Source organism: Sander lucioperca, chromosome 12 (genome assembly GCF_008315115.2).
Source record: "Sander lucioperca isolate FBNREF2018 chromosome 12, SLUC_FBN_1.2, whole genome shotgun sequence".
Lineage (NCBI taxonomy): Eukaryota > Metazoa > Chordata > Actinopteri > Perciformes > Percidae > Sander > Sander lucioperca.
This window is the reverse complement of record NC_050184.1, coordinates 8468872-8491669: the sequence shown is the minus strand read 5'-3', so window position 1 is coordinate 8491669 and position 22798 is coordinate 8468872. Positions and strand designations below refer to the sequence as shown.

At 39.2% G+C, this 22798-nt stretch overlaps 1 protein-coding gene across 4 annotated transcripts in view; it reads left to right on the top strand.

The window, feature by feature from the left end:
* acot7 (acyl-CoA thioesterase 7) overlaps positions 1 to 22798 on the top strand; it is a 76964-nt gene that overhangs the window by 42330 nt on the left and 11836 nt on the right. For all 4 annotated transcript variants that reach the window (XM_031286307.2, XM_031286308.2, XM_031286305.2 and 1 more), the window contains 2 exons: positions 2281 to 2397; positions 16764 to 16948. In XM_031286307.2, the coding sequence (XP_031142167.1) occupies positions 2281 to 2397; positions 16764 to 16948 (302 nt within the window). The remainder of the gene's footprint in view (positions 1 to 2280; positions 2398 to 16763; positions 16949 to 22798) is intronic.

Sequence of the window (22798 nt, the reverse complement as noted above, 5' to 3'; positions counted from 1 at the left end):
CATTGTGTGATGTCAACAATCAGTAAGTTTTCTTCAGATGAAGGCGATGTGTTGAGGCACTGGTTCAGTGCGCCTAGATCCCCCTTCTCAGACCTCTGCTGGGGCATAATCTAGTTCAACGCTCATTGTGTTCCAAGTACTTTTTGTCAACTTAAGGCTAAACATATTGGTCACACACAACAAACACAATCATCTAATCATCTCTGTGACACTGACAGTTACATATCCTCCAGCCTGTAGATATTTTAATGTACCTCTCCAAAACATGTACTGCAGTGTTGGTAATAGGCTGCAGGAAGTTTTTTATGATGCTGCTTTTCTTTAACTTTTGCCTCTTGCCCATTAATGAACTGCACTCTCTAAAAACCAAATTACATGAGGAGTCTATACTTCAACCTCAGACAGGATTGTGTTACATTGGGCTAGCCAATGTTACCCAACTGTCACACTGCTGCTAATCAAGACCAGTTGTGTTTCGTAGGGCTGCCGCTACATCTGGAAAAACACATAATTGTTACGATTTAACTATTTTCCATTACATAGCTTTGTCTCTGAGCTGTTTTCTCACTGTTAAAGTGATAAATCATTTATACTGTATTTGCCACACAGACTCTCAGTCTGGGGTTGATCAAGATTTCTATATGGACAAGTCTCTTATTTTAAAGTATACTGCTTTTACATTCTGAAAGGTGAGCACTTGACAAAATGATCCATAGATTGTTCCAAAAACCTTATGAGTGTTTTGTGACCTGCTACCTACAATATGGTGAAGGACTGGTTATGTTTAGGCAACTAAAAAGGAAAAAAAGGAAAAGATCACCCTCATGATTAAAGGAATAGTTCGACATTTTGGGAAATACGGTTATTTTCTTTTATGCGATATAAAAGTGAGATAAGAAAATTGAAAAAAATGGATATCATTTTAATGTGGTGGATTATATCTTGGCCAGGAACAGTAACTTCCTGGAAACTCTCTTGGATGTCTGGCAACCCCACATTGACACAAATCTATCAGGACGTTACTGGGCGTAGCCTGGGTCCAGTACTAAACCCCTGTGAAACCACAATGTGTCATTTAAATGTATTTGCCAAAATGTCAAACTATTCCTTTAAAAGAAACCAGCGTCTGGCTCTTGTTTCAAAGTCACACACGTTGTATGCACAACACACCAACCACCTCCTTAGACTTTCTGTGCAGGTATAGCAATGCCACGCTACTTCAGTCTTTGCTACCTAGAGAGGATTGTTATCATTTTCACAACTGCAAGAGGTCGCTTTTAAGGAAAGTGTAATTTTAAAGACCAATGCTGTTGATGTTCTGGTGAGGACAGTCTCTTTGGATAAATAAATAACTATTGCTGTCCAGTTATCCATATTTACTATATTTTGTTAACAGTGGACCAACAGGCTGTTTATGCTTATTTAAAAAAGGTGAACTTAAATTATTGACTGGCTGCGTTCAGATTTTGTTCCGGTCTCCGCCACGCGCCATACCACACCGGGAGCAACTCAAAAGCGGAGTGTATTGCTGCCCGACTCGCAGATTTTATTGTCTCTACGAGTACTTTACAGAACAATCGTGTTTATTAAGCTAGTATCTACCCTTCCACTTCAAGCACTCCTGCAATTAAACTCCATGCATTCTTTTTTCTGGAGATGTTGTATTATGTTTTTCAACCTCCAAGATGAATCTCTTGTTGTCTGCGGTGTTGTAGAGCAGTGGTTCTCAAACTCTTTTCACATCAAGGACCCCGAAATAACGATTCGGTGAACAAAGTCTTTTAAGTATTTATTCAATGCACAAAGAAGGTTCAGTTCATCATAAGCGTCTGAAAGAATGAACAAAGAGTCTTGGAGACTCACTTGCTTAGTAACCCTCTAACAATCTGACAGCATTGGGGAGGGGATGAAATTAACAGCCCTGACAAGCTGACAGTAAGAGGTAGGGGATGAATTACTAGCCCTTCTGACTATCAGCCCTGATCGATGACATCTGACCTCCAAGTCTGGGACAGAAAAGGGAGGTAGAGAAAAGCCAGTCTCTGCACTTTAGATAAACAGAAGAACATAAAGTTAGGCTATCAGGGTCCATATATCAAAACAGGGGTAAAGAGTTCACACAGCTAAAAATAAGTCAATAATCACAAATGTTAATAACCACATATGTGATTTTCCATTACAAGACATGCATAGAAAGTGTTACTAAAATGTCTATTAATATTCCGGTATGAATCCACTGTATATCTTTCAAAAGTCAAACTGTATGTGTGTCTGGAACAGGTGTGACCATGAAGCTGATGGATGAGGTTGCCGGCATTGTTGCTTTTCGACACTGCAACACCAACATTGTCACTGCCTCTGTGGAAGCCATCAACTTCCATCGCAAGATCCACAAAGGTGAGGATGACATGGAGAATACACTCAGAGCTTTAAGTCACTGAAACATAAAAATATCCACAGGTTGACGGATCTGTAGGCTACCTTTTCAAAACATGTACTGCAGCAAGTGATGCTGCTTTTCTTTAACTTTTGCCTCTCGCCCATTAATGGGGAAAAAAAAAAAAAAAAATACATGAAAAAGTGGAAACACTCAGCAGTCTATAAATTAAGGCTCAGACAGTGCTGTTTTAAATTGGGCTAGCCAATGTTAACAACTGTCACAGTGTTGCTAATCAAGACCAGTTGTGTTTTGTAGGGCTGCTGCTACATCTGGAAAAACACACCATTGTTATGATTTATCTATTTTCCATTACCAAGCTTTGTCTCTGAGCTGTTTCCTCACTGTTAAATTGAGAAATCATGTATACTCTATTTACCTCAACAACTCTCAGTCTATGAAGTCGAGATTTCCATGTGGCTAAATTCTAAGCCTCTTATTATAAAGTCCATTTAAGGATTTTGACAACACCATTATCCACTTAGCCTTTCCATCTTGATGGGAACAAAGTCTCCCCTCACAATGGTGATATCATTTATACTGCTTTTCCATTCTGAAAGTTAAACGCTGGGTTAAAGGTTTTATTGGCAGCACAGTTTGGACAATCTAAAGTGTTGGCAGGACAGTTAGGAGCAAAGATAAAGTACATAAATCCAAGAAGGAACTCTCCTACAGATACACACCCACAGACAAACTAGATCAGAACAAGGGGAATGTTAGAATTTGACATGTTGTACATGTTTCTTAACTGATTCATAATAATAATAATGAATATTTTACTGCTGAATTATCTTATCAGGTCGTCTAGCTGGCCTAGTGGACCTACTTTGTTATATGTACCCATCAGTCAGATTGAAATGCTTTTAAATAATGATTATTAAAGAGTAAAGTTATTGAGAGAAAATTTCAAAGGGCACACAGCATTTAGACAGTAAGATGGCCAGAAAACTTCATTTTATAATGAAAATATTGTTACTAGTTTGTTCATTCGTCATTTGATGGAATCTAAATATGTCAAAAGTGGCTTTCAAAGTGGCATAGAACCGTGTATAACATTTATGGGTTTCATTGTTTCTCGACTCAGCATCTGTTTTATCTGTTCATGTGCTGGAGACAATGTAATCCAGACATCCAGTGCTAACTTTCAGATGTTATGATTATCCCAGGATATGATGTTAACACCAGCTACATCTCTCCCCATTGTTGAAATATGAAGTGGAAAGAAAAGTTTATATACTTCACAGCTCAGCACAAGTGTGCCAGATCAGCTGTTAGTCATTTACAGTACATGTATTTTAAAATACAACTGATTTTATTCAAGCATGGTAATTTACTCAACCCAAAAGCGTTTTTTCAAGGAGGCCTGAGTAAAGAGTGAGTGGCTGAGAAGGATGTGAGAGAGGGCATGTTTGAACATTAAACCATTTTAAACACATCTTCCTGGTTTTCAGGACCAGAAAACTGAACAGTACAGATTGGTTGAGATCCATGTCCACTTCTTTCAGCTGTTTCTAGTCGCTCCAGTTGCTGCCTCCGTCTGTCCTCTGAGTTTAGGTGGTGGTGACATGATTTCCCCTGACTTCCACAGTGACTTAGGTGTTATGTCACCAGTAGCCTTCCCACTTGGCAAGGAAAGGTGGTCAGACAGAAAACTAAAAAGGTGTGCTTAGGAAAAGAATGATCAAGGATCAAATAAAAATAAACACCCTAAAATAGCTACTGGCATTGTAGGCTGCACCTTTGGATCTATTTTTTCATTTTATGGTATGTTTTTCTTTTAATTATTTTCTAAAGCCAGTCCCTCACAATTAAAGAGCAGAAAGACCCATTTCTAAATGAATCATTTGGCACCAACATTTAACAATAACACATGGAGAAATCACTGAAAGACAATTGTCCACTGACAGCGGATGTCCTAATGTTATCATGAGTATATTATAACATTAATTATTGGGTCCTGAACTTAGCCCTTTGCATGATTTCCTCACAGGGAGGGTACTGCCATCATAACCTCTACCATTTAGATATTTAAGACTATAGATGTCAAAGTGGAGGGTATATGGTTTGGTTGGGCTTTACCAATTCTGGCTAAGATGGTAGGATCAGCCTGAGAAGCCAAACTCAGGCAAGAAGCACATAACCATGATAATTAGCTACTATTACTCCATTGATATGTAGTAAAAGCCAGCTGGATGCAAGGAGACCAGGTAGACTGATGAAAGACATTCTGGGAAAAATTACCGAAAGGCGGACATTTATGCACATGCCATACACGTCTGTGAAGCTAGAGGACCACACACCAGCAGACACAGACATAATGAACATTAAATACAGCGAGATGGGAAGTTAAGACCGAGAACATTAAACAGACCGAGGTCTGTCTGTACATGTGTCATGTAGAGGATGTTCAGATGATTTGTTTATACATTTTTGAAGGACCCAGTGTGTCAAGCTTCAACAGTCCACTTAACTAATTGTACAGATTTTCATTCTCATTGGGTCCAGCAGTAGAAATATAACTGCAGAGCAGGTTTACAATGTAAACAATTATCATCAGAGAGAAGAAAACACAGAAGACCTGAATTTAAACTGCGGATAAAAATAAAGCAGAGTTTAGGCTAAGTACTAACAGTAATACTTAGAGAAGGGGTTAATTGATTGAATAATGAATTGACACATTTAAAAACAATTTAGAAATTAATTGCATCTGCTATGAATGTATGCAAAAACTATGATTAAAAAATTAGCATTTAGTTTAAGCATTGTGTAGGTTTCAGGGGGGATATATTGGCAGTATTCGAATATAATATTAACAATTATGTTTAAATTAGTGTATGATCACCTGAAACTAAGAATCGTGTTTTCGTTAGCTTAGAATGAGCCCTTCATATCTTCATAGGGAGCGGGTCCATAGACAGTATATAAGAGTGGACCAACAGATCCCGTTGCTCTGGACGGAGACCAGTGAAGGCCGTTAGAAGCACTTTTCCGGTGAGCGCTGAGCGTTACTGCGCAGCCTCCAACTGAGAGAGACGACGTAAATGTGACGTGAGCAACGTGTCTGAAAGTTGTAAGTGTTCTGGTAGCTGTGCCAAGAGAAATCTCAATCATTCCCAATCTAGCAGAGACGGAGAGTGTAGGTCAGTGGTGTAGTCCAGGGTATACGCTGGTATACGGCGTATACCTACTTATTTTTCAGTCAGCATTGCGTATACCCACTTCTAAATCCCCCCTGATGCGCACCATTCAGTAATATCTGTGCTTTTGCCCATTTTTTCCTCAAGGATAGTGAAGCCATGACCCACCCTCCTCTGCCTCTAATTGGCTGGTACTCGCTGCTTTCACTGATTAGATTGGTTAACTTTAGGCATGAGGACTGATGAGCCAATCAGAGGCAGAGTAGGGCGGGTCATGCCGAGGAAAATATCGCTAATACCTCAGGTGCCAGTGAAAAAAAACAAAAAAAACCCTCAGGTGCCGGTGCCACTTGACTACGATAACGGTAGCAGACCAAACAACAGCTGAAGAAATAACACAAGCGGCGGTGTGCCACCCCAGTTGATGGAAGACATAATTCTGAGGTAAGTTTTAAGGTGGTTTCCAAATGAATCATTATTTTAAACTACTGGCAAATTGCCAGTGGCAATATGACTGCACATTTAGAGGAGAAGAGATAACACCATGTTTGCCTCATGATAAATACATTCATCCAGGCTGCTTGTGTGACCAGTAGTAACTACAAACTGCTCCTAATCAAGTCATGATCATTTTATAATAGTGAGCAAGTAGAAATGACAGATTTTTGGGTAAACTAAATCATAGTCTTACATGTCGCTGTTTCTACAACAGGGCTTTTTTTCTGGACTACTTTAAAAAAAAAAAAAAAAAAAAAAAAAAGGTTAACACTGAGAGTATACCCACTTCTCCAGGGACCACTACACCACTAGTGTAGGTGTGTATATATATATATATATATATATATATATGTGTATATGTGTGTAAGGAGATAACATAGGCACAGGCTAATTATTGCTAACTAAAATGCTAGTTAACATTAGTAATTGCACTTAAACAGCTAATGTGAGACGAAACTGCCTGCGCACTTCTCCTGTACTATACGGTAATTCCTCTACTATGCGACAGTAAGTCGCGTGGTTATGACACAATCGTTAGCCTATTTTTACAAAAACGTCTGCTACGGAGCCATAACGTGAGGTACAAGGTAATGGAGCCTTTAATACATTGTTGTGTTTCTTTAGAAATAAACAATGGACAAATAAAGTCTTTAAACGCTTCAGATGTAAAGTTATTCGCGGTCAAAGTGACGTCAAAATGAATGGCAGTCAATGGAATGCTAACGTCGGGTGATCGCTTTGTAGCATCAAAATGGCGCCATAGGAGATTCGAGCTCTGAGGCGAAGCTTACCCCCTCATTTTAGTGATCAATAATTAGCCTGTGTCCACGTTATCTCCTTACATATACCTACGCTCTCCTTCTCTGCAAGATTCGGAATGATTGAGATTTCTCTTGGCACAGCTACCAGAAGACTTACAACTTTCAGACACGTTGCTCACGTCACATTTATGTCGTTTCTCTCAGTTGGAGGCTGCGCAGTAACGCTCAGCGCTCACCGGAAAAGTGCTTCTAAAGGCCTTTGTCACTGCCCGATGTGAGTCGCGCATGCTCAGATTTAAACTGTTTACGGCATAACGTGTCATACTGAAATTTGTGAAATCTATAAAATAATAAACGTTTCTCTTTACATACAATAACAGAAGATGGTAATCATTTCAAAAACGTTGTAGCTATCTATGACGGTTTGATTGCTAACGTTAGCTCAAAACGCCATTAAGTGACAGCCTTTATTGTGTTTGATTGCTAACTTGTAGCCAGCAGCAGCAGTCATTTCAAAAATGTTTTAGCTATCTATGATTGTTTGATTGCTAACGTTAGCTCATAGACTGTGCGTTAGTTCAAAAAGCTGTTAGCATCTTGTAGGCTACTTGTCGCAAAGTGACGCATGCGCGACTCACATCTGCACTCGACTCACATCGGGCAGTGACACAGAGCAACGGGATCTGTTGGTCCATTCTTATATACAGTCTATGCTTACCCCCTTGAGCGGGTCCTCCACAGAGCCCGCCATGTTGCACTGCCATGTTTCTACAGTGGCACAGAACGGACAAACTAAACACACACACACACACACACACACACACACTCTAGAGAGGATTTTTTCACATTTTAACTAGAGGTCGATTTTTGGCATTTTTTTACATAATCGGCATCGGCCAATATCAAGCCGATTAATAAGCAGGCGCATCTGCGGGCAGCCTAGTGTTAAAAACATGAATAGGCGACATTTTTTACAGCGCGCCCAGACCAGCTGCCTCCAGCCCCTCCCCTCGTGAATTCTTGCCGTGTGTCACGCACAGTCACTTCAGGTTCAGACGCTACCGTTAGTAGTTGCATGTTGCTGGTGTTCTTGCCTTGTGATTAACTGTACTAATAAAACCGTACAAAACACCGCGGCCACACCGCTGTGGAAGCTCCCCGAATGTCATTTATCAGAATCTGGTTGTTACCCCTGTCCGTGGCAGTCTCATCCACTCCTATAACGGAGCTAACTGGAGCTAGCTAACCGCTAACGGATCTAATCGTTGCTAACAGAGCCTTCAGTTCTCCGTGCCTGTATCCATTAACTGCATCTATGGACTCGAGCACGAATAAAACCCTTAATTTTATTAAATTGGCTGGATGAGTTTTAAATTACAACTGAGTTGTTTGAATGACAGAAATGTTCTCAGATAAGATCCTAATGAGTCCAACAGGACATGTAACAGTAGGATCCCCAAAACACAGATAAAACACTTCCAACAAGGTAAACAAGAATTGACTTTAGAGAGCCCTAGTCTTGTGTGATTCAACAGGAGTTAGGAGGAAATAGTGTTGAGATTAATAATAACATGTCACTTTCTGTGAAGCTTGCAGATTTGTATTCTCAGAAATTTAATAAATGCTGATAAGTGCACTAAACTTTATTTTTTCATTGAAATGTTTATTTGACAAAGTTTATTTTCTTCTTACCTGTTTCGTTTATTTAATATATTTTTCATACATTATTTATACAATATACAGTAGGCATATGTTTTTACATTATACCTTTTTAATTGAAGTAGCCTATACAGTGTAGATTGGTGAAGTGTTCAATAAATGTTTTTGTTGAGAAATTCTGTGTATATTAGTTATTATTATAATACTTTCAAATAGAGGTTTAAAAACAAGCACATATCGGCCAAATATCGGCCAAAATAAATCGGCAGCATTAATCGGCCATCGGCTGACCCTGATTTCTAAAGATCGGCATCGGCCAGAGAAAAACCATATCGGTCGACCTCTAATTTTAACATTACCTAAAGGCCACCGTAGTTTTCTTACACGCTTGGAAAGGGAGGGGTGATTTAGTTGGTTGCAATCTGCAACCTCACTGCTAGATCCCAGTAAATCCTACACACTGCTCCTTTAATTAATGTGTTGTATTTGTTTTTGTTATTTACTGATGTGTTTTCCTATCATATTCCATCTAACAACTCATTTGTCACTTCATTTACTGTTTACAGGGAAGATCTTTTGCGTATATGATTATGACATCAAGGTCTTTTTCCATGTTTTGAGATGAAATGCTTGACTAAACATAGCCCCAAGATCCCAGGCTGTGTGAGAGCTAAAGCATCAGTGTCGCACTGAATTGACATCTAAATATGTTGAATGGATTGGTTTTCATTTGCAAAGAAGTATGAATAGTTAACCTTAGTGTCTAACTCCAGCCTGAGTGGAGCTGAGACGCTATGTTCAAACATTAGAAAATGGCTGCACTCATGTCACAGTTTGTGAGTCACTTGTCTTTTCTTGTTCTGCGCCTACACAGAAAAGCGTTTCATTTTCCAACCCCTCTAAACACAGACTTTGCGAAAATTACTAAAGCATTGAACAATAATGTGGATTATTTGGCAATGAGAATAGTGTCAGTGAGGTGCTGGCCATTGAGGTACCACAGGAGTGTTCAGTCAGTGCTCTTCTCCATTATCCATTACAGCTAAATGCTCAGTGGTACAAAGAATGAGAAGAAAGGCATAAAACTTCAAAAGGTGAATGTTGGATGAAAGAAGGTTTCAGGGAGAGGAAATGGAATGCTAAAGGTGAGAGAAATAAATAAAGGAACCAGTGTCGATATTGAGTAAATTACAATGATGTTCTTGTTCATTGATTTATAATTTAATTGATCATGCATGCACATGTTTGTGCTGGTGAATGAATGAAGAAATGATTGACTGAATGAGTTGTTTATTTTCGTGTCTGGCCGCTTACACGGCCCATCCATTATATGTTATTCAGACACATTTTAAATAAACACTTTCCTAGTGATCAAACTAACAAAATATATACATAAAGGTAACAAGTATAAACCAAAACAAACAAACAGAAAGAGTAAATACAGGTAGGGTACTAACATAAAGTTAACATTTCAACATAAAACCCTTTCAGACCAAAATAAATTATAGTAGAATTTAGGGCTGCATAATACATTGTGTTATTTATTTAATTATTTATATATTTTTTATCGTTGTCAAAATATCAACTGGCGCACCAAACACATCGCGCAAGGCTGCCACACACCGCAAAAGACACCCAGAGAGTTTCTATGTCAGCCGAAATCAAATATTCAACATCCGTTTAACACAAGTTATATCGTTATTGCCGTATTCAACAACGTTATAGCCTATTGCATAGTTTCCTCATATTGCAGTCCTAGTACAGGTACAGTACAACATAAACCGATTAGGAAAATACTGTAGGTATTCCAAATTAGTAGGAAAGAAGGACAGACTGGAGAGAGAGCATGTGATTTGTGCTGTTATTTCAGCTGTGATGCCTTCTTCCCTTCTTTGGCCACTCGCTAATGCAAACAATTTCCAGGAAGGTCTCTCTGAATAGAAAAAATGTAGGACAACTAACAAGATGAGTAGAGTAGATTTCTTTTTGTTTTCACAAGCTGAGAAATGTTTTAACTTTTCACCTATTGTGGTAGAAATCGCAGGCTGTAGCTAAAATAGCAAATCTATAGCTCAAAGGCATTACAACCCCAGCTTAGAGCGTACAACACGAGACCCTGGCATGGACTCTCCTCACAGCAGATTAGCTGTATCAAACAGTTCTTCAGAGGTGGGACTCTGCCAACTTTTCAGGTTGGTTGACCTTCAATGCTGCACAAGTCCAAGATCTACCCTCTGCATACATCAATTATTAATAATGAAGGTCTTTAAAAAAAATCACCCAGTCTCATCAAGGCATCATCTTTTGTTTGTCATTGAGCAGAGCATGCTTCACTGAGCCTAATACATCTGTGCCAGAGATAGTTTACCTGAATGAGACTGGACCCGCTGCTGGCGGTAACATGTAAAAACACTCAACAAACAGCGAGAGAAGAAATACTTTCAGCATATGTGCTGCATGGAAATGAATGGAACAATTACTTTGCTGTACCTCATCCTGATTTCCTATTCAATCATTGCACTTAATCACCTTTTTACAATTCTTCACTCAGTGGGATATTCATTATCACCTTGATGTTATTTCTCAAATCTCTTAGTGTCCCAAAGCATGAGAGAGTCATGTCTAGGAATTGGGCAATGACAGATATAGTAACTTTATAATTCAAAAAAATATACAAACCTTAAGGGGGCATGTTTCTGCCACATATTTAGACTGGTAGTGGCATTGTGGAAAAAACAGTTATCGCTGTTGAAGGTGATAAAAACTAGGGCTGCACGATATGAGGAAAATATGCAATATGGGATATGGTTGCTGAATATAGTAATAACAATATTACTTGCGATAAATAAACAGATACTAAAGTGTACTCAGTTCTGCATTTCTGCTGCTTTCTGTATTCTGCTTTAGTACAACAAGTTGCTTGTTGATTTTTAAACAAATGAAAGGAAATATTTTTTTTATTACACAAATTGAACATTGAATTGAATACAAAAGGCACCACTAAAAATTATGACAGTTCCATTTTAAAGTGCAGTTTTCTACTTTTTTCTTTCAACTAACATAAAATATCTACCTACCTATATCTAGATCTAGCTACCAGCAGAATCGAAACAGGGTAGGTGTCTGAGCTGAAAACGCATCTTGTTGTCACTTAAGGGCCCTGTTCATGTTGGACAGACATTTTAATTCCATTTTGTGTCTGTTAAGAGGCACAAAGGCATTCTAAAACTTGCCCTGACAACTGCCGTTTAAGCTCAGTGGAAGCTTGTACACGTAGCTGCAGCTACTCCGTGTTGCCTGCACCGATTCGGGTCGGGTTTTTTTCAAACGAAAGTACACGCATATTTATAGCCATCAAGATTAACGTAAAAATTGGCCGGAATTCTCCTTTAAGTCAGTCTTTGTGAACAATTAACGCCTGGAAACAGGCGCAAATGGCTTGATAAATCTAGCCCATAGACTCCAAGATAGGGCCTTTTTATTCCAATAAAAGTTGGTCACTAGGTGCATATTAATTACAAAAATGTATTATATTTCTCTCTTCCTTGTTTGCCTCTGTGTTGTACGGCCCACTGCATGTTTGCAACAATATCTCCTTCTCTGGCCCTGCCAGCCTGACCCATAGCCTTTACACTGGGATGACATCACACACAATAATTGACTTTGTTTGAAAGTATTTCCTGTTAATAGTTTTACTGACAGTAAAGACTGTTTACAGACATACTTTTTTTTCATAATTGCATTCTATTTGGCAAAAGGAGGTTGGGCAAAAGAGAGCCAAACTTTTTTTTCCTGTTCAAGCGAATGGCCAGAAGTATTCTCACACTTTAATTTTGAAAAGGTGTCAAAGGAAGTCTGTTGAACATGTTTTAAGATCAGTAGCCAAGGGCAGCAACACAAATTTAGTAACAGTAGGTGTTACATTTGCTAATATTTAGGGATTTCCACCTCACACTTCATTGAAGTATGTGTTAAAACATGACTGAGGATTTAGAGTAATTATTGAAAATTAGATTTACATTTAGCAAAAATGATCTTACAAACGCAGCAATGAACGACCAAGAACAAGAAAGTAGTTTGCAGATAGTTCTCCACATTTCCTCCAGTAGGCTCCACACAGACTAATTAATTATATTGGCCCATGTCTTATAAACACTTCCACATCTCTTAAAATCATACTCAAACTTCAAGTCCTACTTAAACGACAAAGTGTTACAAAATCAACTTATGAGCATTTTCTGATTTGCTGTCATATGGTTAAGGCCTGGTTAAGTCAAGAGGTCTCTTGTCAGGAAAATGTAAACATAGTTTGCTTTAATCATTTGAACAGTCAGTGTTGGCGTCTTTTTTTTTTTTTTTTTTACGACATCTTCAAACTATCAATTGCCTGCACGAGTAATCGCTGAACATTGCCACATTTTAAAGTCTAATTCGATTACAAATAGTTTGCAGAATATACTTTGATAAAAGCCTTTTTTTTTCATTTTCCATACATCTTTTATTATCGAAGACTTTGAATGTTTCAGTCATAGACCCGAGATCTGTCTCAGGTAGAGATGTTCCGATACTGATACCAGTATCGGTATCGGCTCCAATACTGCCTAAAACGCTGGTATCGGTATCGGGAAGTACTGGAGTTCATGCACCGATCCGATACCACGTAATAAAGCCCTTAAGAAACTCTACGTTAAAGTAGTTTATTCATGTTCTTTTTCCTTTATAACTGACCGTCAAACTGGAGAATAAAAGAAAGTTCTGTGGCATTCATTGTTTGAGTTTGTTAATGTTTCACAAAGGGGCGGTTTCCCAGACAGAGATTAAGGCTAGTCCTAGACTGAAAAGGCCTTTTAACGCAGACTAACAGAAATCTGCTTTCTTGGTCATGTTGTAAAATAGTCCTAGACTTGGCCTAGTCCTGGATAAACTAAGCTGATTTCCTGAAGGAAGATCAGAGATACTTCAGGACTAAATTGAGGCTTAAATTAAACCACCCAGGAGGCAGGTTTAACTTCAGATTACAAGTTGTTTGTTAAAGAAGAGACATGATTACTTGGAGTATGTCAATGAAGAACAACGAATACCATCAGCTTGGCAAGTTCTTGCTGACAGAAGTGACCCATTGCAATGCTTTGATGACATTAGTTTTCGAGATTGTTTTCGAATGCATAAAGTAAATGTTGTGGATCTCATTTCACTTTTGGAACCAAGGCTTTCATCTGTTACCCAAAGAGGACGGCCTGTAGCAGTTTGTCTGCAGGTGCTCATAACTTTACGATTTTTGGCATGTGGCACCTTTCACAGAGAAACTGGGGACTTATGTGGTGTCAGTGAACCTACAGTATGTAAAGTCATTCACAGAGTATGCATGGCTATTTGTGAATTGAGAAGACATTACATAAACTTCCCTGATGCTGCGACCCAGGCAAACTACAAGGTACAATTCTATGAATATGGGAACTTCCCAGGAGTAATAGGCTGCATAGATGGAAGCCATATTCCCATAAAACGTCCCTCTTCTCCAGATGCTGAGGAATACAGGAACCGCAAGAACTGGTTTTCTATAAATGTCCAAGGTGTGTGCACTCCCCAGTTACAGTTTTCAAACATTGTTGCACGTTGGAAAGGTGCAACTCATGATTCCCGGATCTTCCTTAACTCATCTCTGTGTTCTCAGTTTGAAAGAGGAGATCACAAGGGAATATTGCTTGGTGACAGTAGGTATGCTCAGAAGAATTTTCTGTTTACACCATACTTGCACCCAACAACTACTGAGCAAAGGCGCTACAACCAGGCTCATATGCGCACTAGGGGACTAGTAGAGCGCATGTTTGGGGTTTGGAAGAGTCGCTTTAAGTGCCTTCGGAAAACACTTAGATTCCAACCAAGATGCTGCACCGTTATCATTGCAACAGCCATTCTTCACAACTACCTGAAACAGCATGGATGCCCAGATCCCCCGATACAGGAGGATGACAATCTAGATATACCACCATTTACAACAGACCACACAGAAGGACTTGCCTACAGAGATGCTTTTGCATTGTGTCACTTTTGACATTGCCTTGTCACATTTCTGCTGGGATCTGATACATTTTCACATGTAATGAGCGAATGACTGTGTAAATGTATTTTTAAAGTATTTATCTGGTATATTAAAGAAACACCCAAAACATCAAAAATGATTTAATAAACATTTCGTGGATTGTGACTCTTTTGTTTTAGGAGAGTACGAAATGCCAAAATATACCCATTGTAGTATGTGTGTGTGATCCCTCATCTGAACTGTCTAGATGGTCATCATCTGGTATGTTCTCCAAAGGTTGCTGGTTCTCCATTATTCCTGTCAGTAAGTCATCCAACTGATCAGTATCTTTATTTGCAGGTCCTCCACCAGTCTTAAACCTCTCTCTTCGGGCTTCTGCAGCAGTTTTTTTTAGGTTGATTTTTATATTCTTCCACAAAACCTGCACCGAATATAATACTGTAGTGTCAATCCATTGATATCACAGAACAGTAATAAAATACAGCTATCAAGGTAATACAAATTGAAAATCCTTACCTGAAGCTGTTGTATTGTTCTTGTGGATGTTTGTTCATTTGCATTAAATTCATTACAGATGGATTTCCATGCATTCCTTTTCTTTGATTCCACAGCAGATGTGTGCTGTTTGTCTTCAATGACCGGGTGTCTTGATACTATTGTCTTTAAAAGACTTTTCTCATGCTCACTAAAGTTTTTTGATCGCAGTCTCTTTTCTGCTGCCATTGCTTTCCTTGAATTTCCTTCTCCAGTTCCTTATGTTTTAGGTGTTTCATGGTCTATTCCATGTTTTATAGGCAACCTCAGTCCAGCTAATTCAGACTGGCACAGGTGGTTTTAAATTAATCTTGTTTACTTTAGTACAAAACTTCATAGTCCAGGTATTCTTAATCTCTAATTAGTCTGTGTTTCAGAAAGCCATTTATTGAGCAGTGATTAACTATTCTAGATTAAGGCCTAGTCTTGGCCTAATTTAAACACTGTCTGGGAAACCGCCTGATTGAGTTTAACCTGTGCCAGACCGGACAACAAAGATAGAAATCATATCACATCCATACAGGGATAGTAGTATACAGTTGTTAAAACATAATAAAATATATGACACACTGGTATAGGATCGGGATTCGGTATCGGCCGATACGCAAGTTCAGGTATCAGAATCGGTATCGGGAAGAAAAAAATGGTATCGGGCCATCTCTAGTCTCAGGCTGCAGGGATAACACCTATCCTTGTTGCTATGGCAACAGCAGTAATAATACAGTACAGACACATCAAATAGAATAAAGAAACACATCAGCCATGCCCAGTCCTATTAGTTGACTGTTTTTTTTCACCTCCCTGCAGTGACAAAAGGAGAAGAGCACTGATTTTTTGATGAGTCAAAAGCATTAGATGGATTAGATGGGGCTCAGGATAAAATCAAAAGAAAGGGTAGCAAATGCTCTGCAGCACTGAACATGAAGTGTACTCTTAATATGTGGTTGTAAACATTAACATCTTTAAAAAGATTTGAACTAAAATGCAACTTTATTTTTGTTTTCTAACTTTTCTGTCTTACAAAAACAAAAACGAGCTATATTTTTAACAGTCCGACTTTGTATTCAGCTGAAAATCTTGCTGTCGGAGAGTTTGATTGGCTGTAGTTCCTTAAATTCTTCCAGTTGGAGATCATCAGCCTGCTTCACTCTGCTGACCTTCAGGTTCATGATGCAACAATGTGAAGTAGATGCAAGAGCAGATCCTACATTTTCCTAGGCTGACTATATCAATATACCAGCTTATTTCATGTCCAGTTTGTGTTCTATGTAGCCTTACATGATGGTCCTTAGTTCGATTTTAGCTTACATTATTTGTTGTAAATTGCGTTCACTCAAAGTTTTCAGGTGATTTAAACCTTCAGTCATTTTGGTTTGAGTTAGATGCAATGCAATATTTCTGGGTTTTTTAACACTCTTCTTGCAACTTCTTTTTTTACTCTTGTAAAATTTTGAAAAAGATTAATTTTCTGTGGGTGGCTGAAGGACAGAATAGCTTGAATAAAACATAACCATTTTAAACCATTGAAGTGCTCTTGGGAAATTATATTAAATTAAGATTAAAGGAATATCCTTACTGAAATGAAAATGTCTTTATGGCAGCATACTACTACAAAATAGTATACTGTATGAGCGTCAAACATACTGTATATACGTCAAACATATTTTTCTCCTCTTTTTCCTCATCTCCCCAAGGCTGTGTGGTGACAGTGACAGGGCGGCTCACATTCGTCAGTGACAAGTCTATGGAAATTGAAGTGTTGGTAGATGCTTCCTCACTGATGGAGGCAAAGAAACAGAAATATCGCGCTGTCTCGGCCTTCTTCACCTTCATCTCCCTGGACAAGGACAACAAGCCTCTGCCTGTCCCTGCTCTTAAGGTTGGTACCATTCATTCATTAATAGTGAGAGAGTGACGGTGATTAGCTCCGGAGCGAGTACAGACTCTAGAGGCATAGTGAGAGAAACAAAGGGTCTCCCCTGTGCTTTTTGACCACGGTGGGAAATCTGTAGCAGGAAAAGTTAATATTGAGAAGAAGAACCCGGAAATGAGTAGGGCAAACTCTGCGTAAGGATGCAGGATGGGCGTATATACGTATGTCATGTCCGTACACACGGAAGTATCGTAACAAATGCCATTTTTGCTAGCAAACCATTTTTTAGAAACTTCAGAAAGTAGTTTTGTCTAAATCTAACCAAACTGCAGCCTTTCACAACGTTAATAACATGTTTAAAACCGCAACCGTTATGTTTAGGAATGAGGACAGAAAACGCTCCTGTAGGTTGTATTGCCTGCCACCGCTAGGGACGCTTATTTATGAAACTCTCCTATGGGTTGTATTAGAGGGTAGGAACAAACGACATATGTCGTTGTATGGTTTGGATGACTTGTTATCCATCCATCCATCGTCATCCACAATTCCAGGGTCGTGTTGTGGGGGCAGCAGCTCCAGCAGGGGAAATATAAGGGAGATATAATCTCTCCACCTAGTCCTGGGTCTTCCCTGAGGCCTTCTCCCAGCTGGACGTGCCTGATAAACCTCCCTACCAGATGCCCAAACCACCTCAACTGGCTTATTTCGACGTAAAGGAGCAGCGGCTCTACTCCGAGTTCCTCACGGATGACTGAGCTTCTCACCCTATCTCTAAATGAGATTCCAGCCACCGTACTAAGGAAACCCATTTTGGCCGCTTGTACCCTGGATCTTGTTCTTTCAGTCATGACCCAGCCTTTATGACCATAGGTGAGGGTAGGATCGAAAATTGACTGGTAGATCAAGAGATTTGCCTTTTAGCTCAGCTCTCTTCGTCACAACGGTGCAATACAGTGAATGAAATACCTCCCCGCTGCACCGATTCTCTGGCCAATCTCCTGCTCCGTTGTCCCCTCACTCGCGAACAAGACCCCAATGTACTTGAACTCCTTCACTTAGGGTCAGGACTCATTCCCTACCCAGCCGCTTCACACTCGGCTGCAAATCGATCCAGTGAGTGCTGAAGGTCACAGACCGATGTTGCCATCAGGACCACATCATCTCCAAAAAGCAGCGATGAGATCCCGATGACATTTGTTATATCCACATATATTAAATTTGCACAGGTCTTACACAGATTGAGAGTTAAACATAGATTGTTTGGTGTGTGTATAGTGTATGGTGGTGTACCTTACACAGATTTATTTAGAAGTTTGGTTATTTAGTTCCTCAATTTTGTATGGTGAACAAATCAGGCCATGGATTTGGTTCTGCTGATGCATTTACAGTCTGTACACCCTTTTCAGTTTTGTGGGCGCTGATAATTGGAAACTTGCCCTTGCACAACTTACTGAATTAAAAAACATGATGAAATATATAATATACTTTCCACAGCAAAAAAACATTTTCACAGGCTATCAAAAATAAGTTATATATATATATATATATATATATATATATATATATATATATATATATATATATATATATATATATATATATATAAATACTTTATATTCAACTTAACTCAATGTAATTCATTATTTCCACCCCATTATTATTCCACATATTTTGCAGTGAAACTTTATGCAAATACAAGTGGCAGATTCCTCATCACATCCCAATTTAACGGTCACAGACTCTGTTATCTCTTCACTTTTTATTCAGTAATTTCATCTTCTGTTTCTCTGCTTTTGTCCTGATAGTCATAAACCTTCAGTCAGTGATACCTGTGACTTTTGAAAAGCTCACAGCATGAGAGACATTGTCCTTTATTTGGCAATTTGGCACATCAGTGTCTTTTCATTGTATTAAAGTCTTTGCTGTGTCTGCACATAAGCCTTAAGCACTGAGGACTGAATGCTAATATATCTACAACGTCCCTGGACACCTTTTTCTGGCTGACCCGGCAGTTAATGTCAGAATGTAAAGTGTGCATTTTTACCTGCAGACAGGAGAGAGACACCTGCTGTTTGTTCAGGCTCGGCAGAACGCCATGATCCAGACACTGTTTATATGTGAACACTGTACGCACAGGCCATCTGTTCAACTCAGCACATTTAAATTATTTCCTGGCACCATCCACACACCCTGATTGTCTCTGTGATGATCCCTTTAAAACTCGTCCAACTATTCTGCGCGATAAAGTCAGCTTGTCAGCGAGTGGGATTTAAACAACAGAGGAGCCATTAAAATCATGTTCAAAGCATGAAAGAAAGGATCAAATTGATTGAAAATTGTTTTAACATTAAATTGATTAACATTCATATTTATGATAAAGATTATCAATCCATATTTTGTGACTCAAATATTCATATTCTGTTTGATGTTGAATTTCTTGTTTGGCTGAAGGATGTTAAATAAATTAGAATAATAGTCTTCCTGCCCTTAAATGTTAGAGGCGCCTATTTGCATTATTCCAGACCTGGTAACATTTCCGTCAACCAGTTTCTGATAAATTTGGTAATAATAGCATTGACTTTGATTTTTAGTCTAGCACAGTCCCTATCAATGGCATGGGCTGAGTGGGCAGCTCCTGTGATATTTGACGGATCAACACCAGGTCATTATTCTCTCGAGTGCACACACTTGTACAAAATTCAGAGAGGTTGCACCTAGGCTAATCATTAAACTTTAAGTATGTGCAGAGTACTGAGTAAGCCAGGAAAAATGCATTCAAAGTAAAGACCAAGCAGCAATTATTTAAATAACTTTTGGTAAAGCACAAAGCTGTTTTCTGGGTTAACCTGGATGCTCCTGCTGTTCCACTTAGAGCTCCCCCTAGAGGCCTAGATAACTTTCATTGTGTAAACTGGATGCATTGTTTTTTTTTGTATTTGTTTTCGGGGTTTGTGTGCTTTTCTTTTTGCATCGTTTCTATATTTGCAGCGTTTGTGTAATTGGTTGTGTTGTGTGTATTTGCAGTGCGTTTTGCTAAATGTGTGTTGTCAAATTAATGAAGATGTTTTCTTAATTTGCTTGTGTGTTGTCTATTTGCTTGTGTTTTATAAAGTTGCAGTGCGTTTGCCCCTGTCGGCCACCGTACCAAACAGCATGTCCTGACATGTTTCAAGTGTTATAAGAAATTTACAGGAAGAAAGCCAAACTTGGCACTGTGGAAAAGGGTTGTTTTAGGTGTGTTGTCATGTTGCTAAGTACTACATTGAACCCTCTTACCATAAACATTCACACAGTCTTAAAGGTGCAGCATCAGCCTTTAACTCTATGACACGTCTATTTAACAACAGGCTTCTCTCCGGAAATGTGCTTTGATTGTGTACATCTCCGCTGGTCGGCCTTTTAAAAGCGCCCGTCAGCCTCCCCATTTCCATTTCACAAAAGCCCACGTTTGGTTCGCCTCATTGTCTGCCTTCCTCCATGCATTCATTACCTGGTTTTCTATCTCGCACAAGCCTTTGTTTTAATACCAGGGAATTGCAGCGATGATTAGAGTCATTGTAATTTATAATTCTCTGTTCACCTCAATTTCATGAAAAGGGAAGCTCAAAAAAGAAATGTCCTGGTGATTTTAATAATTCATCATCAACACTATAAATGGAAATCTAAATTGAGGCAGGGCTGCCAGGGCTCTGATGTAGCATGTCAAATAAACAAGGACAGAAATAGAGACGTGTGTGCATGAAAATGTTGGATAGACGTACAATATAGACAGACTGTATGTGTTTGTGTGTAAAACAAAGACAAAGCTCTAATGTATGTAGGTTTGTTTGTGACAGAGTGGGCTTAGCGTGTGGAGGTGCACGTGCTTGAACAGATCACTGAGCACAAATGCGTGTGTGTTTATTTATATGAGCGAGAGAAGGGAGTACGAGGCTCAATCAGGGCTATCTTTGGCTTTATCACTATTTACTGAGGGCTTAAACATGGGATGAGATTGATTCAAAACAAGGGAGCCCATCCAAACTCTATTGATGGTAGTAAACCTATTCATAGATGTCAGTCCCTTGGTGTATAAAAGACACGTATCACATGCACGAAATAAGGTTTAACACGTCAATCCAATTAACACCTGGAGATGGGACTGTGAGGGATGGAAACGCATTGATGACATTAATTAGCCTAGTAAGCCAGGTAATGTAGAGTTGAACTAAGTGCGACAAACATTTGACCTCCCTGTTCTATTTTAATTTTACCTGGGGCCTCTACCACCATCTATTGTTCTACATAGTCTTATCAAATAGCATTTATACATGTGGCTGTTGTGATACTAGATGTTTGCACCCAGCAGAGTAAATACTCCCCCCTGTAAAACCAAAATTTGACATTTTTACACTTCAGTTTTTGGGTAACCCTTTACCACCAACTTGTACTATATAGGTTCCACAAAATAACTTCATGTCAGGAAATTCAGGATCCAATCCAATCACAGAGGGCGGTGTTGAGCCCTAGGTCTCTGAGCTTGATGACAAGCTTGGAGTGCACAATGGTGTTGAATGCTGTACTATGGTCCATGAACAGCATTCTCACATACGCGTTCCTCTGCTCCAGGTGAGAGAGATCAGTGTGGAGGGTTAGGAAGAATTAGAGTCAGTCAGTACAGACATGAAAGTTGCACCAGTCTTCTCATTTTACTCTTGGCAAGAATTTAAAATAGTCTTATTTCCCAAAGTGCCTAACTATTCCATCCATGCTGCCTGATCTTCCTTATACAAAGCATCCCATTCCTCTCCTTCATATCATCTTAAAAATCCTCATGCCTTATAAAACAAACAAACTCAATATTTTTCTTTGCACAGGTGCACTGTGACTTTGAAACCTTAATATTGATCACCTGTAGTTTATATTTGCACTTTAAGACATTATTTTTAAAATATTTCAGAGGATCAGGTTGAGTCTCTTTTTTAAAGTAATTATATTGTCCTATCTTTCTTTCACTGAATCCTGTTCAACTGAAACATAAAAAACTTAAATGGCACAAAACGCCTGTCAAACCTTCGCTAATGAAATTTTCATGGAAGTTTTTGCTCCAGTTGTGTTCTATAAATAGCCTGATCGAAAGGACAGCTTCTCCTATTTTTGACTGCAGGTGCTTTTCCCCCTATTCTCTTATCCTCGCTTTCTCTTCAGTGAGCTGTCTGCATTTACTATTTTTAGATTTTCCCATTTTAGCTCAGTAGGGGGTAAGGGACTCTTAGTGTGTGAGAGAGAGAGAGAGAGAGAGAGAGAGCTTGTGTGTGTGTGTGTGTGTGTGTGTGTGTGTGTGTGTGTGTGTGTGTGTGTGTGTGTGTGTGTGTGTGTGTGTGTGTGTGTGTGTAGGGTTGTAGATGGGCTGTTACCAACGTAGCACACTTTGGGTAATGCTGAAGTGGGGAAAGAGGACAGCATGAGCAAAAGGGAGGAAATCGGGGGGGATGCCTCGCCCCTCAGTAGCAATACCCTTGAAAAGTACTGAAATAATAATTGTGCGCACTGGGCCAGAATAGAAATGATTGAAAATGCCTGGAAGCACCTTTGACCAGCGTATGTTCTGATCATTTTAATGGGGTAACGATCGCCTCAAGGTTAGAAAAACTGGCTTATTATCAGAAGGTCAGCACTGTGAATCCTCAGCCAGTGGCCAGTGCATACTGAATACCAGCTGGTGGTAAAAGGATTTGGTGTTACTGTGGATGTGTGTTACCGTATGAATGAAAAGGTTGTTGTTGCTCAAAACTGTGTGCACATTGAGCAATCCTTCTACAGAGGCACAAAGGTTAAGATATATAGAGTTATTACATGGCTTGGAGAGATATCAAG